This window comes from Saccopteryx leptura, chromosome 3 (assembly GCF_036850995.1).
Source record: "Saccopteryx leptura isolate mSacLep1 chromosome 3, mSacLep1_pri_phased_curated, whole genome shotgun sequence".
Taxonomy (NCBI): Eukaryota; Metazoa; Chordata; class Mammalia; order Chiroptera; family Emballonuridae; genus Saccopteryx; species Saccopteryx leptura.
This window is the reverse complement of record NC_089505.1, coordinates 135,402,458-135,420,672: the sequence shown is the minus strand read 5'-3', so window position 1 is coordinate 135,420,672 and position 18,215 is coordinate 135,402,458. Positions and strand designations below refer to the sequence as shown.

At 37.8% G+C, this 18,215-nt stretch overlaps 1 protein-coding gene across 2 annotated transcripts in view; it reads left to right on the top strand.

The window, feature by feature from the left end:
• Positions 1-665: 665 nt before the first annotated feature.
• The window catches only part of TM2D1 (TM2 domain containing 1), a 42,303-nt gene continuing 24,753 nt past the window's right edge, over positions 666-18,215 (top strand). For both annotated transcript variants that reach the window (XR_010750264.1, XM_066376435.1), the window contains exons 1-4: positions 666-852; positions 2,699-2,768; positions 7,833-7,941; positions 14,270-14,361. Coding sequence is in view for 1 of the 2 variants with exons in the window: in XM_066376435.1 (XP_066232532.1) it covers positions 691-852; positions 2,699-2,768; positions 7,833-7,941; positions 14,270-14,361 (433 nt within the window). In the remaining variant the exon portion in view is untranslated. The remainder of the gene's footprint in view (positions 853-2,698; positions 2,769-7,832; positions 7,942-14,269; positions 14,362-18,215) is intronic.

Sequence of the window (18,215 nt, the reverse complement as noted above, 5' to 3'; positions counted from 1 at the left end):
TTTTATTCATTGCAACAATAATACTTATACAATAATACAATATAATATGATAAATGCATAAAAGCACTTGTAATATTTTATATTATAATTATGTTTACATGCCTATTAATTTTTAATAATAATTGTAAGAAAAAAGTACTCATTTAGATACAAATACGTCACATCACACGCAATGAATCGACTCCACATCAATATGAATATGGACATTTACAGATTAGTCTTCCAATATCAAAAAGGAAGACAAATAGGAGGACACTTTTCGAGGGAGGATGGAACTTACAAAAGGACTGTCCTCCCTAAAGGAGGACAATTGGTCACCTTTATTAATAGACGTCTTTGAGCCAGATTCGTTTTCTGCAAACCCAAATCCTACCAGGACTAACGGGGATAATGTTTATAAAGCGCTTATCAGATCGCAGGGTGCTCCAGGCACTTCTTTGGACAAAACAGTTAAAACAGGTAGCTCCAAAGTGAGCAGTGGGATGGACGGAGGTCGCAACTCTTTTTTTCTGTCTGGAAAACCAACCAGCGCTCTTCCAGGTGATTCAGTCCGCGGACAGGGCAGAGAACCAGCCAAACGCGAAGGCAAGTTTCCTTTAAGAACCTATCTCCCTCCGCCCTATTCCCGCCTGCGCCTGCGCCTGCGCGAAGGCGGAGCCGGAAGTCGTGAGGGACGCGCCGGTCCCTAGTATGGCGGCCGCCTGGCCCTCCGGACAGATTCTTCCCGATATACTGGTTTTCCAATTCCTGGGCGTCCTATGGTTCGTGTCAGTCACCACGGGACCCTGGGGAGCTGCTGCCGCCGGGGGTGAGGAGACGCTTAAGTGCGAGGACCTCAAACTGGGACAATATCCTCTGTGAAGAGCTTCCCCCTGGGGGCGAGGTAGATTGAGGGTCGCGAGTGGGTCGTGGCCCTCCATGTGGGCCAGGGTTCTACTGAAAGCGGTGATCTGCGCTCTAATGACGCGGGACTCTGGGAGGTGAAGAGAGGTGAGGGAGGGGGAAAACAGGCCACCCTATGTGATTTCCTTGGGATTTTACGGTTGGCGCTTCCCTCTTCGGATCCACGGTTTTTATTGTTGTTTTGTTTTGTTTTTAGCTGGTGGGTTTATTTGTTCAATAAACATAGTTCCTGGAGTATACAAGTCCTAATCTAGGAACTAGGAATAAAACGATTGACAGGGTCTCCCCTGGAAGTTTGACACAAGTGGTAGATAATAACGCTGAAGCCAGTGTATTATTCTTAAACTACGTGAGACGCCAGACTTACAGGGGGCAAATTACTTGAACTCTTGTTTTCTCATAATTATAAATACAGGTAACAATGGAAGCAACTTCAGGGTCTGTAGTGATAAATGGATAGTACAGGTAAATCACTTAGAATAATGTCTGGCACATAATAGGGACTGTATGTGTTACCTGTTTATTTACAGAAGAGAAAACTGAGGCTGACGGGGTTGAGTGGATCTGTTCATTGTAACAATTCTGATAGACTGAGGGACACTACTAGGAAATGGGAATTGCATCCATTCAAACAGCTATTTTTGTACAAAATTAGTTTTATGCAGATTGTGTAACAAAAGCATTAATGACAGAAGCCAGAAATATAAGAAAGATTCTTATAGGAGAAAATCCTAAAATTAAGAAAATTCTATCCCATAGTATTTTTATGTGAGTTGAGAAACAGCGGTTATTTTTACAGAATACCTCTAATTTGCTGAATACCATTTTGTTTGTGGACTTTAAGAATCACTGACCTACTAAATGGAGTTCTTTTTTGGCAACAATGTCAGGATAGTTCTCTCCAAGAAAATAATTGGACAGTATGAAGAGTTGTGCTTTTTAAACCCTAGAGAAAAGTGGCTGAGCATATAGGACTATGCTGTAATGGTAACTGGAAAGTATCTATGACTCCTGACATAAAAATGAAGTTTCCAAAAGCTTAAACAGGTACTGCAGAGACATCTTGTGAGGACCTTACTTATCTCAGTAGAGTGTCAGTAAAATATTTATGAAACAGAAAAGTGCCAAAGTGTTTTGAACATCTATAAGAAAATAATTTTATGTCTGTTACAAAAGCTTAAAATCCTGTTGGGGAGCCCTTCAGACCCATCTAAAATACCATCTTCCCTGCAGTCTGATAGTGCCCTGGGCGTGGAGTCAGGAAACCTGATTTTACAACCCAAAACTTATATGACTTTGGATAAGTCATTCAAACTTTGAACCTCAGTTTGTGCTTCCTTAATGTAGGAATAATAGTATTTACCTCACGAGGTTATTCATGTTACATGAAATTATGTATATATACATAAATGGTGGGACCCCATAAGTTAGTTCAATCAAATCTTTAGAAACTGATGGGTTTTTTAATTTTAAAGCTCTTTTAAAATAATTGGGTAAATATTTTTATTTTCATTTTTTTCTTTGTGCTTTGTGCTTAAATCCTGATGTTCTTTAAGGATGGCATTCTTTTCTAGAGTTTTTAGTATATGTTAATACACTTTTCCTGTAATAAATTAATGTTCAGATATTATTTAGTGACATTGAAAGTATGTTTCTGCTTGTGTTTTTTGACCTGGACAAATTAACAGCCTCTCTATACATGTGAATATAAACATGAGTGTATATGAGATAGTAAACAGATGGTAATGTTTTGTGTTGAAACAGAGTTCATGTTTCCTTAACTTTTCTTAAATATATTTGTAAAGACCCCAAAATAAATGATGCTACACAAGAACCAGTTAACTGTACAAACTACACAGCTCATGGTAAGACTTCCAGAAACGTCTTTAAAAATAATTTTTTAAACATTGTCTTATAGATAAATGTATGATCACTAAAAGTAATTAATGTGTTTTTTCTTGAGTTACAACATTTTTCAGTTTCTGGAACAACTTAAAATTGGAGAACTGGCTAGGGGGTTAAAAAAGAATCTTATTTTTAAAAATTATATTAACTGGGAAGTTTTATGTTCTTTAAAAGTTATTTTAAACCTTTGGAATTAGTTTATATAGCTGTCTTGATGTGCTTTGTTTACCAAGCTATGTTATTGCAAAGGTGCTTCTTTAGTTAGATTTTTAATCACTTGTAAAGAACTTGAAATGATTCTATTAGTCCAATAAGTTGCAGTAAGCAGCTGTATCACTCACATTATGTGCTTTTAAAAATATACTTAGGTACATCCTAAGTATGAAAATAGTATGATAAGGATAAATAGTATTTTCTTTTCTTTTTTCTTTTTCCTTTTTTTTTTGTATCAGTATATTCTTAGAGATGTTTTGATGATGGATGGCTAAACCTCAGCTCAGTGATTTGGGGGAGCTTCTAGCATTCCATTTTTATTTTTATTTATTTATTTATTTATTTGTATTTTTCTGAAGCTGGAAACGGGGAGAGACAGTCAGACAGAGTCCCACATGCGCCTGACCGGGATCCACCCGGCACGTCCACCAGGGGATGATGCTCTGCCCACCAGGGGGCGATGCTCTGCCCCTCTGGGGCATTGCTCTGCTGCGATCAGAGCCACTCTAGCGCCTGGGGCCATCTCGCTGTGGGAGGGGAAGGGAGAGACAGAGAAGAAGGAGAGGGGGAGGGGTGGAGAAGCAGATGGGCACTTCTCCTGTGTGCCCTGGCCGGGAATCGAACCCAGGACTTCTGCACGCCAGGCCGACGCTCTACCACTGAGCCAACCAGTCAGGGCCTCCATTTTTATTTTTTTTAAGATTTAAAAAAATTTATTTCAGAGAGAGAGAAAGGTGTGTTGGGGGGGGGGGGGTTGGAGTGGGAAGCATCCACCTCTAGTTGCTTCTAGTATGTGCCTTGACCAGGCAAGCCTGAGGTTTCGAACCGGGGACCTCAGTGTTCCAGGTCAATGCTTTATCCACTGCATCACCACCGGTCAAGTTGGGGGAGCCTCTATTCTAAAATATGTGTAATGCCAGTTAAAAGTTCATCATTTTTTGTTTAGTGTTTTCTTCTAAAAAGATACATGTTTTAAGGGAGGCAGATAGACGTGTATTGAAGCTATTTAGCTTTCTTATTTGGCATGGTACATAATGATGGTAATTACATAGTACTGTTTTGAGAAAAGAGCACCTTTTGAATATATATTGATGGTTTTATGTATTAGACATAAAATAAGCCCATAATTGATGTTTTTTTATAAGTTAAAGCTATTAAACAGATTCATTATGTAAATGAGATCAAAAGAATTATTTTTGTTAAGCAAAATACTTAGTTTTTAAAAAGTATCAGATAATTCACCTCTTGATTATGAATTTGTATATATATTTTTAAAAGCAGACATCCTTTTATCTTGTTATATCTTTATATTTTGTCACACTCTTAGTCCAGTTCTAGTCAGCAGATATTTGAAAGTAAGTTCTGTTAAACTTTTATAATTGATATTTTGCTGTATGTAACAGTTTTATATATACAGATTTGTCTAGTAGACATTGTTTAACATATAATTTATTTAATTTAGATGTACTAAAAGGAACTTAGCAAAGAATCCCCTGTTTAAATTTATTTTTATTTATTTTGTGAGAGAGAAAGCGAGAGACAGGACAGACAGGAAGGCAGAGAGAGATAAGAAACATCAACTTATCATTATGTCACTTGAGTTGTTCATTGTCTGCTTCTCATACGTGCCTTGCTGGGGGGCTCCAGCAGATCCATTGACCCATAGCTCAAGCCAGCGACCATAGGATCATGTCTATGATCCCTCGCTCAAGCTGGAAACCCCGCAGTTAAGCTGGTGAGCCTGCGCTCAAGCCTGCAACCTTGGGGTTTTGAACCGGGTCCTCAGTGTAGCAGGTGGATGCTCTACCCACTGCACCACCTCCTGGTCAGGCTCCCCTCCTCCTTAAGTTAATTTATAAGTATACTCTCACTTGCTTTCACTCAGATTCTAGATTGACAATTTTAATTATCTGGTCGATATGCAGTATAACCCATTATAGAGATCATACTGAATCTTTTATTTGATGGATCACAACTTCAGTCCAGAAGCGTGACATTAACAGACGTAGGATCTCAAATCACCCATTTACTCCTAAGTCAAGCTTTTTTACTGTTATGAAACTTCATGTCTGACCTGTGGTGGCGCAGTGGATAAGCGTCGACCTGGAAATGCTGAGGTCGCCGGTTCAAAACCCTGGGCTTGCCTGGTCAAGGCACATATGGGAGTTGATGCTTCCAGCTCCTCCCCCCTTCTCTCTCTCCTCTCTCTCTCACCCTCTCTCTCTCCTCTCTAAAAATGAATAAAAAAATAAAAAAATAAAAAAAACCCCACCAGAATTTAAAAAAAAAAAGAAAAGAAACTTCATTACTTTATTTCTAGGTTAGCTTTTTTTCCATTTAAAAACAGTGCTGCTTTTTGTAATTGGTAAATATTAATGCCATCTAAAGTCTAGACATTGACAGAGCCAAACTTTTTGCAAGAAAACTGCAAATTGAATAGTTTTCAGGCTTATAGTATGTTGTTCAATTTTGTCTGTTATTTAACATTTATTGGAAACTGGCTTCTTTTATCATCATATTGATTTATCTTTGTTCTTGAAATCAGTGCAAGCATGGAATTGGGGTGTGGTGGAAAGAGTATAGATTAAAAGTAATGTGTGTTAGTCTAGGACTTGTAAGTATCTAATTATGAGACATGATGAACTCAATTTCTTAGAACCTCAGTTTTTCTGTTTTTAAAAGGAAAAAAAGGGAATATATTACTAGTTTTGTGTCTACTTCATAGGTTTTTTTTTTTAAACAAGGCTCAATGAAATTATAAAGTATATAAAAATAGATAAACTCTATGGTTGTAGGCTTCTTTTGAATTAATTTCATTTCATAAGTCTTCCATTAATTTTACAGCCATTCAAAATGTTAGATTTATTTCTCATGTCAGGTTCATTCTCTTAGTTTTCTCAATGTTGAAGTTCTCTAATTTCCTAGAGGGAAGAACCTAACACTTGTTGAACTGTTTCTCTAACCAAGCACCGTGCTTTACACACCCTATGCCTTTAATACACATATAATATCATTACAAGGGTATTATCCCCATTTCACTATTACAGAAAGTTTGAGAGGTTTAGTAACTTGCCCAAAGAAGCACACGTTATTAAGGGACAGAGTTTGGACTTAAACCCAGATATGTCCAGTTCTAAAGTTCTGTTCTTTAGAGTTCTCTATCAATTCAAACAAATCTGATCAGCCTCCGTGTTATTTTTTTATGTCATCTCTCTATATACTTAGAGTAGCAGGTCATCTTTCCTCTCTAAGTACATAATTTTCATCCCTTGAAATAATTATCTCATACTTCTGTCAAACTTCTCTGGACTCATTGTGTCAGTGTGATGTCTTCCCCTTCACGCTGACACCTCTTTCTACTACAGCTATTTGTATCTTGAGGTTCTAAGGCTGGAGTCTTGGGCATTTTTCTCTCTTGCATCATCTCATATTGAATATAAAGCAGCTCATATTGAATACAAATGTAGTAGAAATGATAAAATATATCCTTGAAAACTATAATTGTCAAAATATGAAAGTTTTAATAGTACCTAATTGAAAAATAAAAAGTATGATTTCTTAGTTTTTATTATTTTATAATGCATTTTTACAATTCACCTGTAAATGTTTGATCTTTTAAAAATTTTGTACAGGAACCTTTCATTGTCAAAAACAATGCATTTCCATTAGTGTATTGGTATACTGGACAATAACCCCAACTTGAATCATAATTATAGTGTTTTGTATTACAATTGTCTCTTTAAGATCTGATTTTAGATAGTCTGCAGGAAGATCAAACAAGGCTGTATGACAAGAGAGTGACAGCTTCAAACTGAGCAAGTGCAAGGTAATACATTTAGAGAACAATTATCCAAAATTTAGTAATAGAATTATTTTGTGGCACAGTTCTTTAATCCAGAACTTATTGCTTTGAAGATTTACAAGTTCTTGCTCTTACACCATGAGGCTATAAAGGCTTCAGGACAGTACCTATATTAGCTCAGTATTACTTCCTCTTATTATTGTCATCTGGGAGTAAAGATAAAAATTGCTGAATGCTGAATTAATATACTATACCAAATCCTAGAGAGCTAGGAAAACAAATACATTTAGAAATAAAAAGAATCTATTTAGAATAGATAAAAAGGCCTGACCTGTGGTGGCTCAGTGGATAAAGCGTCGACCTGGAAATGCTGAGGTCGCTGGTTCGGAACCCTGGGCTTGCCTGGTCAAGGCACATATGGGAGTTGATGCTTCCTGCTCCTCCCTCCTTCTCTCTCTCTCTCTCTCTCTCTCTCTCTCTCTCTCTCTCCCCTTTCTAAAATGAGTAAATAAAATAAAAAAATAAATAGAATAGATAAAAAGTTTATGGCAGCCATAACCTACAAGAGTTGATATAAACTGAAAATATAAAGTCAAATTATGTTAGATTTAATGGATTACTCAATTATTCAGTGAGTTAGCAACAAAAATTCTAAAAGTATTCTTTATCCTAGAGATGGAGTAAGGGCAATGATACTGTGCTTTTCTTCCCTTGTCAACTTTGTCACAGACAGGAGATTGAACTAGATAGGTCATGCATCTAACCCATTGTGACAATTCTTATATTCTTGTGTTGAGACCGCTATATCATATCATCCTCATCTTATACCTGAATGTATATGTATCTATCTATAATGTAGTTTTTCCTATCTAAATTAAAATCTCATGTCAGATGTTATATTGGGAGGTGGTTAGTTATATGTTATATTTTCTTGTGCACTTTGTTATTCTTAAAAAAAAATACCTTTTCTATAGAAAAAAAGTGGTTTCTTGCCTTTTTCTGCCTTTAGTTCCATGTTTTCCAGCACCCAACATAACTTGTAAGGATTTCAGTGGCAATGAAACACATTTTAATGGAAACGAAGTTGGTTTTCTCAAGCCCATCTCTTGCCGAAATGTGTAAGTACATTATTGAAGCTAAATTTTCAGATTACTTGCCTATGTTGTATCTTGATTGCATGGAGTGAAGAGATAAAGAGTTAATTTATGGAGAAAACTCTGCACTAATATAACTTTTAACTTTTTGCTTGTATCAGAAGACCTCTACTATATGTTTTTATATGTATAATTTGCCAACTATTTGTATTTGCTAAAGCTTTATAGTTCATTTTTGGGATAAATATAAAGACTGAATGGCCTCATGGCATGTCAGTTCAGTCTTTTAGGCTACCCAAATGGGATCTGAAAAAAATTCTGTCTTCATAATTTGGGGGAGTTTCTAGAGTTAAATAAAGGATTGTGCTCCCATAGTATTAAAAGAATGCTAACTATTAAATTGTTTGCATAGTAAGGGCATTTTGAAACTTAGTTTTCACTTTTTGTAGTAGGTATGGATAATAAATGGTAATGTAAAACAATTCAAAAGTAAGTTTGGAATAGTAAGACAAATGGTTTTATTTTGTTAGAAATATTCCTTGTTTAGAGGACTTTTAAATTTGCTACGGTAAAGCTAACCATTTTATTCTTATATTTCTGCTTTGTGCTAAAAATTTAATTTAGTGTACCCACGTTTATTAATTGCTGACACTATATTTTTACCTTTTAACTGTACATTGTTGCAGTTGATGATACCTATTTGAAATTTTTGTTTGTTTTTGTTTTTTATTATTTATTTTTCTTCCTTTCCAAGTAGAAGGAGGGGAGATAGACTCCTGCATGCCCCCTGGTCTGGATCTACCCAGCAAACCTCATTTTGAGCAGATGCCCTGCTGATCTGGGGCCATGCTTGCAACTGAGCTATTTTTAGCACCTGAGGCAGAGGCTCCAGGAAGCCATCCTCAGCACTCTGGGGTGATATGCTCCAACCAGTTGAGCCATGACTGCAGGAGAGAGGGGGGGGGCAAGGAGGAGAAGCAGATGGTCGCTTCTCCTGTGTGCCCTGACCAAGAATGGAACCCGAGACATCCACACACTATTGAAAGTTATGTCAAGAAATAACCACTGTTTGGCTGTTTCTACAAGTTCTGTTAGAATTATTAGAAAGTGTATTAGAGTCTTTTTTCTTTTGACTCTACTTCAGTGAATTAATGAGGAGCTTTAGATTCTATCTCGCTGTGTAATTCTAAACCAATCACTTAGGATTCTTGGGTTCTAAGAGTTCTCATTAGTAAAGTAAAAATTGTTAAAAGGGATTATTTTTTATTTAGATATGATTTAGTAAATTTTGAAATTTATAGATTGACATTTCTACCTTAAACATTTCAAATGGCTATTTATTAAGTGCTGGTCTAAGATATCATAGCCTATACTACAATAACTAAGATAATCTATTGAGACCTGTGGTAGCGCAGTGGATAAAGTGACGACCTGGAACGCTGAGGTCAGCCATTTGAAACCCCAGGCTTGCCTGGTCAAGGCACATATAGGAGTTGATGCTTCCTGCTCCTCCTCCCTTCTCTCTCTCTCTCTCCTTTCTCTAAAATGAAAAAATCTAAAAAATAAAAAATAAGAAAAACAATAGTGGCTGACACTTTTTTTTAAAGATAATCTGTTGAGAACAACTAGACACTCAGGTTGGAATTACCTGTAATGGTAACACACAATGATGTTAATTAATTTCTAAGTTAATTCTGATTTTTCTTTTCAGTGCCTCTGGTTAGATTAGTCTCAATTGGACTGAACTGCACTAATGGTCACAAGATACTGATGTCAATAATGATAAGAATTATAACTGTCAAGGAAACCAGATACTCCAAGTCTTGTGGCCAACTTATTTCCCTTCTCTAGTAAATTCTACTGTTCCAAAATAGAATTTTCTTGATGAACATTGAATCAAAAGGAGTTAGATTGATGGTTAATTTTAATAAGTCAAAAATTAAGATAACCTGATATATCATTTTCCTCTCAGAATATTCAGTACACACCTATCAAAGAGCCAGCTGCTGATCAGCTACTGACAGATTCTTATTTTTGAATGTACTTTTTCCAGTTTACATGTTTTTCTTCTGTATATCATATTGATACTGATTAAAACTCCCATCTTAGTATTGCAGATATAGCCATTATATAATGTATTCTCCAGGAGCTAAAGTCTAGTAACCATGTCTGATTGATTTCCAAGTTACACACTATTTATATTCATTGGAGCAGGCTAACTGCTGTAACAAATGTCTTTAGAGTTTCAGTGGCCTAAAACAATAAAAGTTATTTTTCATTCACATCATAGTCCAGTATGTGTTGGCTTGGAGGTCTGTGTGAGGTGAGGGAGTGATGGTTGCTCCATATAGTCATCTAAGGGCCTTCTTCCTTTCATCTTGTAGCTTTGCTTTCTCTGTCTACTTCTTAGAATCCTTTCCATTCAGCCAGCAGTTAGGGAAGAAGAAAGTGTACCCCCTATAAAAGTGTTTTATGGGCCAGACCTCAAAATGGCATATATCACTTCTGTCATTTCATTGGACAAATCTCAGTTATGGCTGCACTTAACTGCAAGGTGGGCTAGATTATGTAGTTTAGCTATATGTCCATGAGAAAAAGAGAAATGATTTGGTGAATAATTAGACAATCTCTACTATACCACCAGTTTTCCGATTATTCTATATGGTGATTTATTTATATAGATAATTCCTTTTCTAATTTACTTCCCTTCCCAGCCAAGCTTTTTTAAAGGCTTGTTTCTTTTTTTTATGAATTTTTCTGTCTAATGCAGCAGGGCTTTTGACCATGCTAAAATTCATCAGCAATCTGTTTTGCTGTATCAAGTGCATATTTATAGTCCATATCTTAATCTTTCTCTAGCATATGGCATTCTCTTGTCTTAAAATACTTTCTTTGTTTAACTTCTAGTATAAAACATTCTTTTGTTTCCTTTAATTTTCTTTTTTCTAATTTAAATTCTGATATCTCAAATTATATCTCTGGTCCTTTTTTCTTTTTCGTTCACCCACCCCTTTGACTTTCCTTACTATCTGTCTATACATTAAGATTCCCAACCTGACCAGGCAGTAGTGTAGTGGATAGAGCGCTGAACTGGGATGCAGAGGACCCAGGTTCGAAACCCCGAGGTTGCTGGCTTGAGCACAGGCTCATCCTGCTTGAGCACTGGTTCACCATCTTGAGCGTGGGATCATGGACATAGCCCCATGGTTGCTGGCTTGAAGCCAAAGGTCGCTGGCTTGCGCAAGGGGACACTTACTTTGCTGTGTCCTCCCCCCCATGAGGGCACATATGAAAAAGCAATCAATGAACAACTAGAGTACCACAATGAAGAATTGATGCTTCTCACCTCTCTTCTTTCTGTCCCTCTGTCCCTCTCTCTGACTCTCTCTCAGTCTCTGAAGAAAACCCCAAACTGAATCTATCCTTCATTTCTCCTTTGTCTTAGTGAATAGCACCTGTGCTACCTAGTTTCTTAAGCAGAAACTTTGGAGTCATCTTCACTTCTTCTTTCTCCTCATTCCCTACCTTTAGTTTGGTTGTTTCTGCCTTCTTTTGTTTCCTAATTTTGTTCACTTTTCTCTTCACTGCAGCTGTCCAGTAGGTTATAGCTTGAGTTTCTACAAAGTCTCCTAATTTATTTCTCTACTTCTAGTCTGGTACCACATTCCAATATAGATGGGGTACCACTACCCTCAGCATAAAATCTAACATCCCTGCAATATATGCATAAACAGGACCTCTTGCCCATTTACCATCTACCCAACTCCTCGAAAATGTCCTAAGTGTCAATGCAGTACAAAAAGCATAGGATTGTAAGCAGGAGACATATAATCAGACTTTAAAATGATAGTTCCTGCTACCTCTCTATTTCTTTACTCCTCTTTGCAGCAAAACCCCTCAAAAGAGTTGTCTAATACTTCTTTTATTTAATTTTTTTCCTTTCCATCTTTCTTAAGGCTGTCCTGTTCTGTCTTTTGCCCTCATTATGTCACCAAAGTGGCCTTGCTGAGGTCAATAATGATCTCCTCTCGGTTAAATTTAGAGTCAGTTCCCAGCTCTCCTCTTACGTGATCTGTCATTCACAGTTGGCACAGTTGATTACCATTGCCTCCATTTGTCTTCCAAGATATCACTCTCTTCTAGTTATACTTCTTCCTCACTGTTAGCTCCTTTTCAGTCTTCTGCTTTCTCATTTTCTTGATCCCTTAATATTAGATATCTCATGGCTCAGTCTGTGAATCTTTTTTTATCTTATATGTACTCACATGGCATTTTCATGACTTTAAATACTTCTGATATGCCTGTAACTCCCTAACTTACATGTTCAGACTTCTCTTCCTAACTATAGAGTTGTAAATCCAACTGTCTTTTGGATAGCTCTACCTGTATGTTTGATAAACATCTCAGACTCACATGTCCAACTGAAATACTGATTATCCTTCCAAGGTCTAGTCCATCCTTAGCCTTTCCCAATTCATAGTTACTCAGGATACACTTAGCATTATCATATATATATATATATATATATATATATATATATATCCTAAATCTAATACATCAGATTTAGTTGGCTGTACTTCAGAATATATCCAGAATCTGGCCTGACCTGGGGTGGTGCAGTGGATAAAGCATCGACCTGGAATGCTGAGGTCGTCAGTTCAAAACTCTAGGTTTACCTGCTCAAGGCACATATGGGAGTTGATGCTTCCTGCTCCTCCCCCACCTCCCCTCCCCCTCCCCTCCCCTCCCCTCCCCTCTCCTCTCCTCCCCTCTCCATGTATAAATAAAAGTTAAAAATATATATATACTGAATCTGATCACTTTTTTACTATTTCCTTTGCTATTAGTCCAGGTCAAGACACTTTTTAATTCTTGTGTGAATTACTGTAATAGCCTTCAAACTCATTTGTCCCTGTGGTAGTTTGAATTTGTTCAGCAAATTCATCCCTTTCTGTCTCTCTTAACTGGGCAGTGTATCCTTCCCACTCCATTGATTTTTGGGCTTGACCATGTGATTTGATTTGTTCTGCATAATTTAGCAGGTATGAAACAAGCAGACGCTTAAATGTGCTGGTGAGGTTTAACTTTCCTCTTGTACTTTGATAATATGTCCTGAAAAGAACTTGCCCCAAGTAAATGCTGCACCTTCATCCTGGGCCCTTAGAAAACTTAAGTGGAACTGATTTAAACCGAATCCACAGCCTAGATTCAAATTTAGCCAGACTTCAGCTTTAAGTAGCATCTCCCAGCTGAACCCAGCCTGGATTAGCTGAACCACAGCCAATTGCAATCAACCAGTGTAAGAATAATTGCTTATTGTTGTAAGCCACTGAGTTTTGAGGTGGTTTGTTATACAAAATTATTGTGACAAATCCTCCCCTGTAGTCTATTTTTAGCACAGCAGCTCGAGTGATTATTTTAAAACCTTATAGTTTATTAACCAACATCATCCCAATAAATTGTATTTTTAAAAATCCTGCAGTAGTTTTTCATTATCTCTCAGAGTAACAGGCAGAGTTTACAATGGTATCTAATGCCCTCCCTGCATGAGCTGCCCTTTTTGACCCCTATTACCTCTCTGTCCTTGTCTTTTACTGTTCTTCCCCCTCTCGTGCTCGTGCTACATTGACCTCCTTAACAGACCTCAGACATCTCAGGTGTGCTTCCTTTGTAACAGGAGTTTTTTTATCTGGGATACTCTTCCCTCATGACATGGCTGACTCACCTCCCTAAGGTCTTTGCTCAGATGTCACTTTCTTGACCCTAGCCAGGTGGCTCAGTGGATAAAGTGTAGTCTCAGCGCACCAATGTCATGGTTTTGATCCCGTCAGGTCACGAAAGAGAAGCATTCAGTGAGTGAACTAAATGGCACAACTAAGTGGACCGACTTGATGCTTCTCTCTCTATCCAGTCATCTTTCTCTCAAAAATATATATCACCTTTTTAATGAGCCCTCTTATTACCCCATATACATGGCTCCTGTTTGTATCCCTAGCATTCTGGATTGCCTACACACTCTGTTCTACTTCTTTTTCTCATAATGTGTATGGCTTTCTTAATGTAATATATGATTTAATTTTTAAATATGTTGATTGCTTGCTGACATTAGACTAAGCTCTTTAGTGGCAGGGGTTTTTGTCTCTTTTGTTCATTAAAAATATTCCAATAGCCAGAAATAGTGCTTGGCATACAGTAGCTACCCAGAAAGCATTAATTGGATGGATGGATGAGTGAATGAATGGATGAATAAATGAATCAATTGTCAAATAGATAATAATTAACAGTTTTGTTTTCTAACATGTTACATGTTGGAAATATATGAAGGTGACACTCAGGTTCTAATTTTGTGCAGAAATGGCTATTCATATAAAGTGGCTGTTGCACTGTCACTTTTTCTTGGATGGTTGGGAGCAGATCGATTTTACCTTGGATACCCTGCTTTGGGTGAGTATGTTTTATTAAAAAAAAGTCTATGAAACTTGTTGTAGGTAAATGTACCTATTTTTATAGACTAAATCTCTGCATACTATTAATAGTTACAAGTTCTGTGTACCTGGATTGGAATCGTTCATGTTCTTCTGTGAGTATAGAGCTAGCAATTAGCTCTATACTTCAGCTTGGATAAGAAATACAGTACTGACTTTTCCTGTGTTTTCATCTTTATGAGAACACATACTCAAGATAGTGTAGTCACTTAGAAAGGTGGACCTGAGCTGTCATTGCTATTGCTGTGCACACAGTCGATGCTCAATAAATATTTTATGAATAAATGCATATCTCTCCCTGTCTCTCCAAAATATCATATATTTTCTTCTACTTGAACCTCTTTCAGTGTTGGCTTGGAAATAGAGACTACTTCTTTCCGAAGAAGTTGGCGTCAGAGCTACAGCAGCCAGCATAAGCTGGTTTGGAGCTTGACTTTTTTTTTTAATTCAGTGAGAGGAGGGGAGGCAGAGACAGACTCCCACATGCACCCCAGTGGGGACCTACCTGGCAAGCCCACCCTAGGGGGTGATCTCTGCCCAAAACAGAGCTCTTCTTAGGGCCTGGGGCAGAGGCCTTGGAGCCATCTTCAGCGCCTGGAGCCAGCTCCCTCCAATTGAGCCATGGCTGCTTGAGGGGAAGAAGAGAGAGAGAAAGAGAGAGAAGCGAGACGGGGAAGGGTGCAGAAGCAGATGGGTGCTTCTCTTGTGTGCCCTGACCGGGGACTTCCACACACCAGGCTGACGCTCTACCAGGCCAGGGCATTTCTCTTTCTCTTTTTTTCTCTTTCTCTCTCTTTCTTTCTACAGGGACAGACAGAAAGGGAGAGATAAGAAGCATCAACTCATAGTTGTGGCACCTTAGTTGGTCATTGATTGCTTTCTCACATGGGCCTTGACTAGGGGGCTCCAGTTGAGCCAGTGACCCCTTGCGTAAGCCAGCAGCCTTGGGCGTAAGCCAGAGACCATGGGGTTATGTCTATGATTCCACACTTAGGCCAGCTACCCTGCACTCAAGCTGGTTAGCCCGTGCTCAGATGAGCCCACCCTCAAGCTGGCAAACACGGGTTTTCAAACCTGGATCCTCAGCGTCCCAGGCCAACACTCTATTCACTGTGCCACCACCTGGTCAGCTTGAGCCTGACTTCTATTACCCTTAGCATTACTTCCCATACCTTCCTCCTAATTGTAATCCTTCCATTTACCATTGCTACTAAAGCTTATGAAAACTATCTACATTTGCCTGACCTGTGGTGGCGCAGTGGGATAAAGCGTCGACCTGGAACACTGAGGTCGCTGGTTCGAAACCTTGGGCTTGCCTGGTCAAGGCACATATGGGAGTTGATGCTTCCTGCTCCTCCCCCTTCTCTCTCTGTCTCTCTCTCTAAAAAATCAATAAATAAAATATTTAAAAAAAAAAAAGAAAACTATCTACATTTGACGATAGTTTTTGTTTTAGCAGTACTTTTACATGCTGGCCCTTACTTAAGCCCTACAACTGTCTAGGTTTATTATCCTCTATAAATCTTCTTTAACAGGTAGGGAAATTGTCGCCAGAGAAGTTAAGGGATTTATTGACTAGAGGTCTTGCTTTATTCTGTGACATATTTGCTGTTATCATGCTTGTTTTATAGATAGGGAAATTGTTATGAGATTAAGAGATTTACCCAAGGGCACTAAGTTATTGACCTGAATTTGAACCCCAGTTTTCTGGCTCAAGAGATTATGCTTTATTTACTGTAGTACTCTGCTTCTATATTAGCCCTTCACTGAGCAAATTTAAAGTTTCTGAAAGCTCTACTTTCCAGCTAGCAGAGCTAATCTTATTCTTTCCATGTTGCTACCCACCAGAGATCAAAGAGGAATCTTCACTGTGGGGTTGGTGGAAAGTATGTTTCTTACAGCCTTACTTTGTGCTTAGTATTATAAAGTCATAAAAAGAAGTCAAAGTTTAAAATACTACATACTTGAATTTATTCAGTTAACAAACATTCAACATTCTCTTGTCTATTAAGTAATTAAGTGCTCTGGAAATAATTATGATCATAGTTTATACTGGTTAAAAAGAAAATAAATATAAACTAAATATGTTGGTAGGCCAATTTATGATATAGCACTGTTATAGAACCGTAACAGTGCTATGAGAGCACAGAAAGAGGACTGGTTTTGTCATCCTTGAAGTGTGAGGGAGGACTTCTTAGATGAGGTGACACATGAACTATGATTTGAAGGATAGACAGATTACAGAGATTTAGGGTACTCCAGGGATTAGCATGTCAGAGGCCATAGGGCATGAAGGAGCATGTGTACATGTTGAAAGTGGATACCTTCGCCTATGTTATAGAAAGAACTATGGCAGGAGGTGAAAAGTGACTGCAGATCATAAAAGGCTTTGAGCTGGTAGGGAGTTTAGACTTTACCCTCTAATATCAGAAGCCTTAAAAGTTTTTAAATAGAGGAGTATCATGGTTAGATTTCTATTTCAGGAAGATAATACTGGAGGAATTGTGGGAAATGGCTTCCAGGAGTCCCCAAACTTTTTACACAGGGGGCCAGTTCACTGTCCCTCAGACCGTTGGAGGGCCGCCACTTACAGTGCTCCTCTCACTGACCACCAGTGAAAGAAGTGCCCCTTCCGGAAGTGCGGCAGGGGCTGGATAAATGGCCTCAGGGGGCCACATGTGGCCCAAGGGCCATAGTTTGGGGACGCCTGGGAGAGAGAATGGTAGCAGAGCAAGCCAAAAGAGATTGATGCGATAGTCCTGGCGGAGTGATGGTGTAACTATACATTCATGCCTTTTCTGACCATACTTTTTTATCACATAGTGGAAAACCGTATGATACGCACAGAAGTCCTCCAAGTTGCGAGAATAAAAATAATTTACTCTTTAGATGATGGATAGATAGAAGGACATGTGGTCAGATGGAGAAACTCGGTTCATAATGAGAAAGTAAAATGACATGGTGATGAAAGATGTTAGAATACAGTCAAAGCCTTTTGCCTTAGTCCTTGTATTTTCTTTTATGTTCTCTCTTTCTTTCTTTTGATTGATTGATTTTAGAGGGAGAGAGGGAAGCATTTGTTTGTTGTTCCACTTTGTGCATTAATTGGTCATTTTCCATATGTACCCTTACTGGGGATTGAACAACCTTGATATTTCCAGATGACACACTAACGAACTGTGCTAACCGGCCAGGGCCTCTTTTATGTTCACTTTAACAGAACAGGATCATATACCAGTATATATATATATTTTTGAAACATTTCTAACTTTAAAAAAGTTTTTAAAAAGGTTAGAAGGGAAGGAGAAAACACTATTTTAGTGTAGTAGAAAACTACTGTAGTTTTTTCTTAGTGATTTTGAATAGTAAATATATTTTAAATATTTGGCTTAATGAGTGAGTTTTTAACTTCTTGTGATGTGTGTCCAATGAGCTGTCATGTCCTATAACGTATGATTTTGACTTACTGCAGCACATAATATGTTGATATGTACATTGTGAAATTTTTCCCTGCACAACCAAACTCTAGGTATAAAGTTCTACATACAATTCTGTGTAGCAGCTTTGTTAGTGAATGTTAGTTTCCTACCAGGAGTAGCCTTTCTTTGACCACTGCTACTCTAATGTATTATTAGCTCCAGTCAAAGAGAACCTTTCAGTATGAGTCAGAGACTCTATAAACTTGCAAATATAATTTTTAATGTTTAACTTTATGCCTCAGTGTAAAGGGTTTTTTTCCCCTTTAAATCTTTAAATAACTTACTTTATTATCACAATCTTTGGATGTTTATTAATTCAACAAACATTTTGACT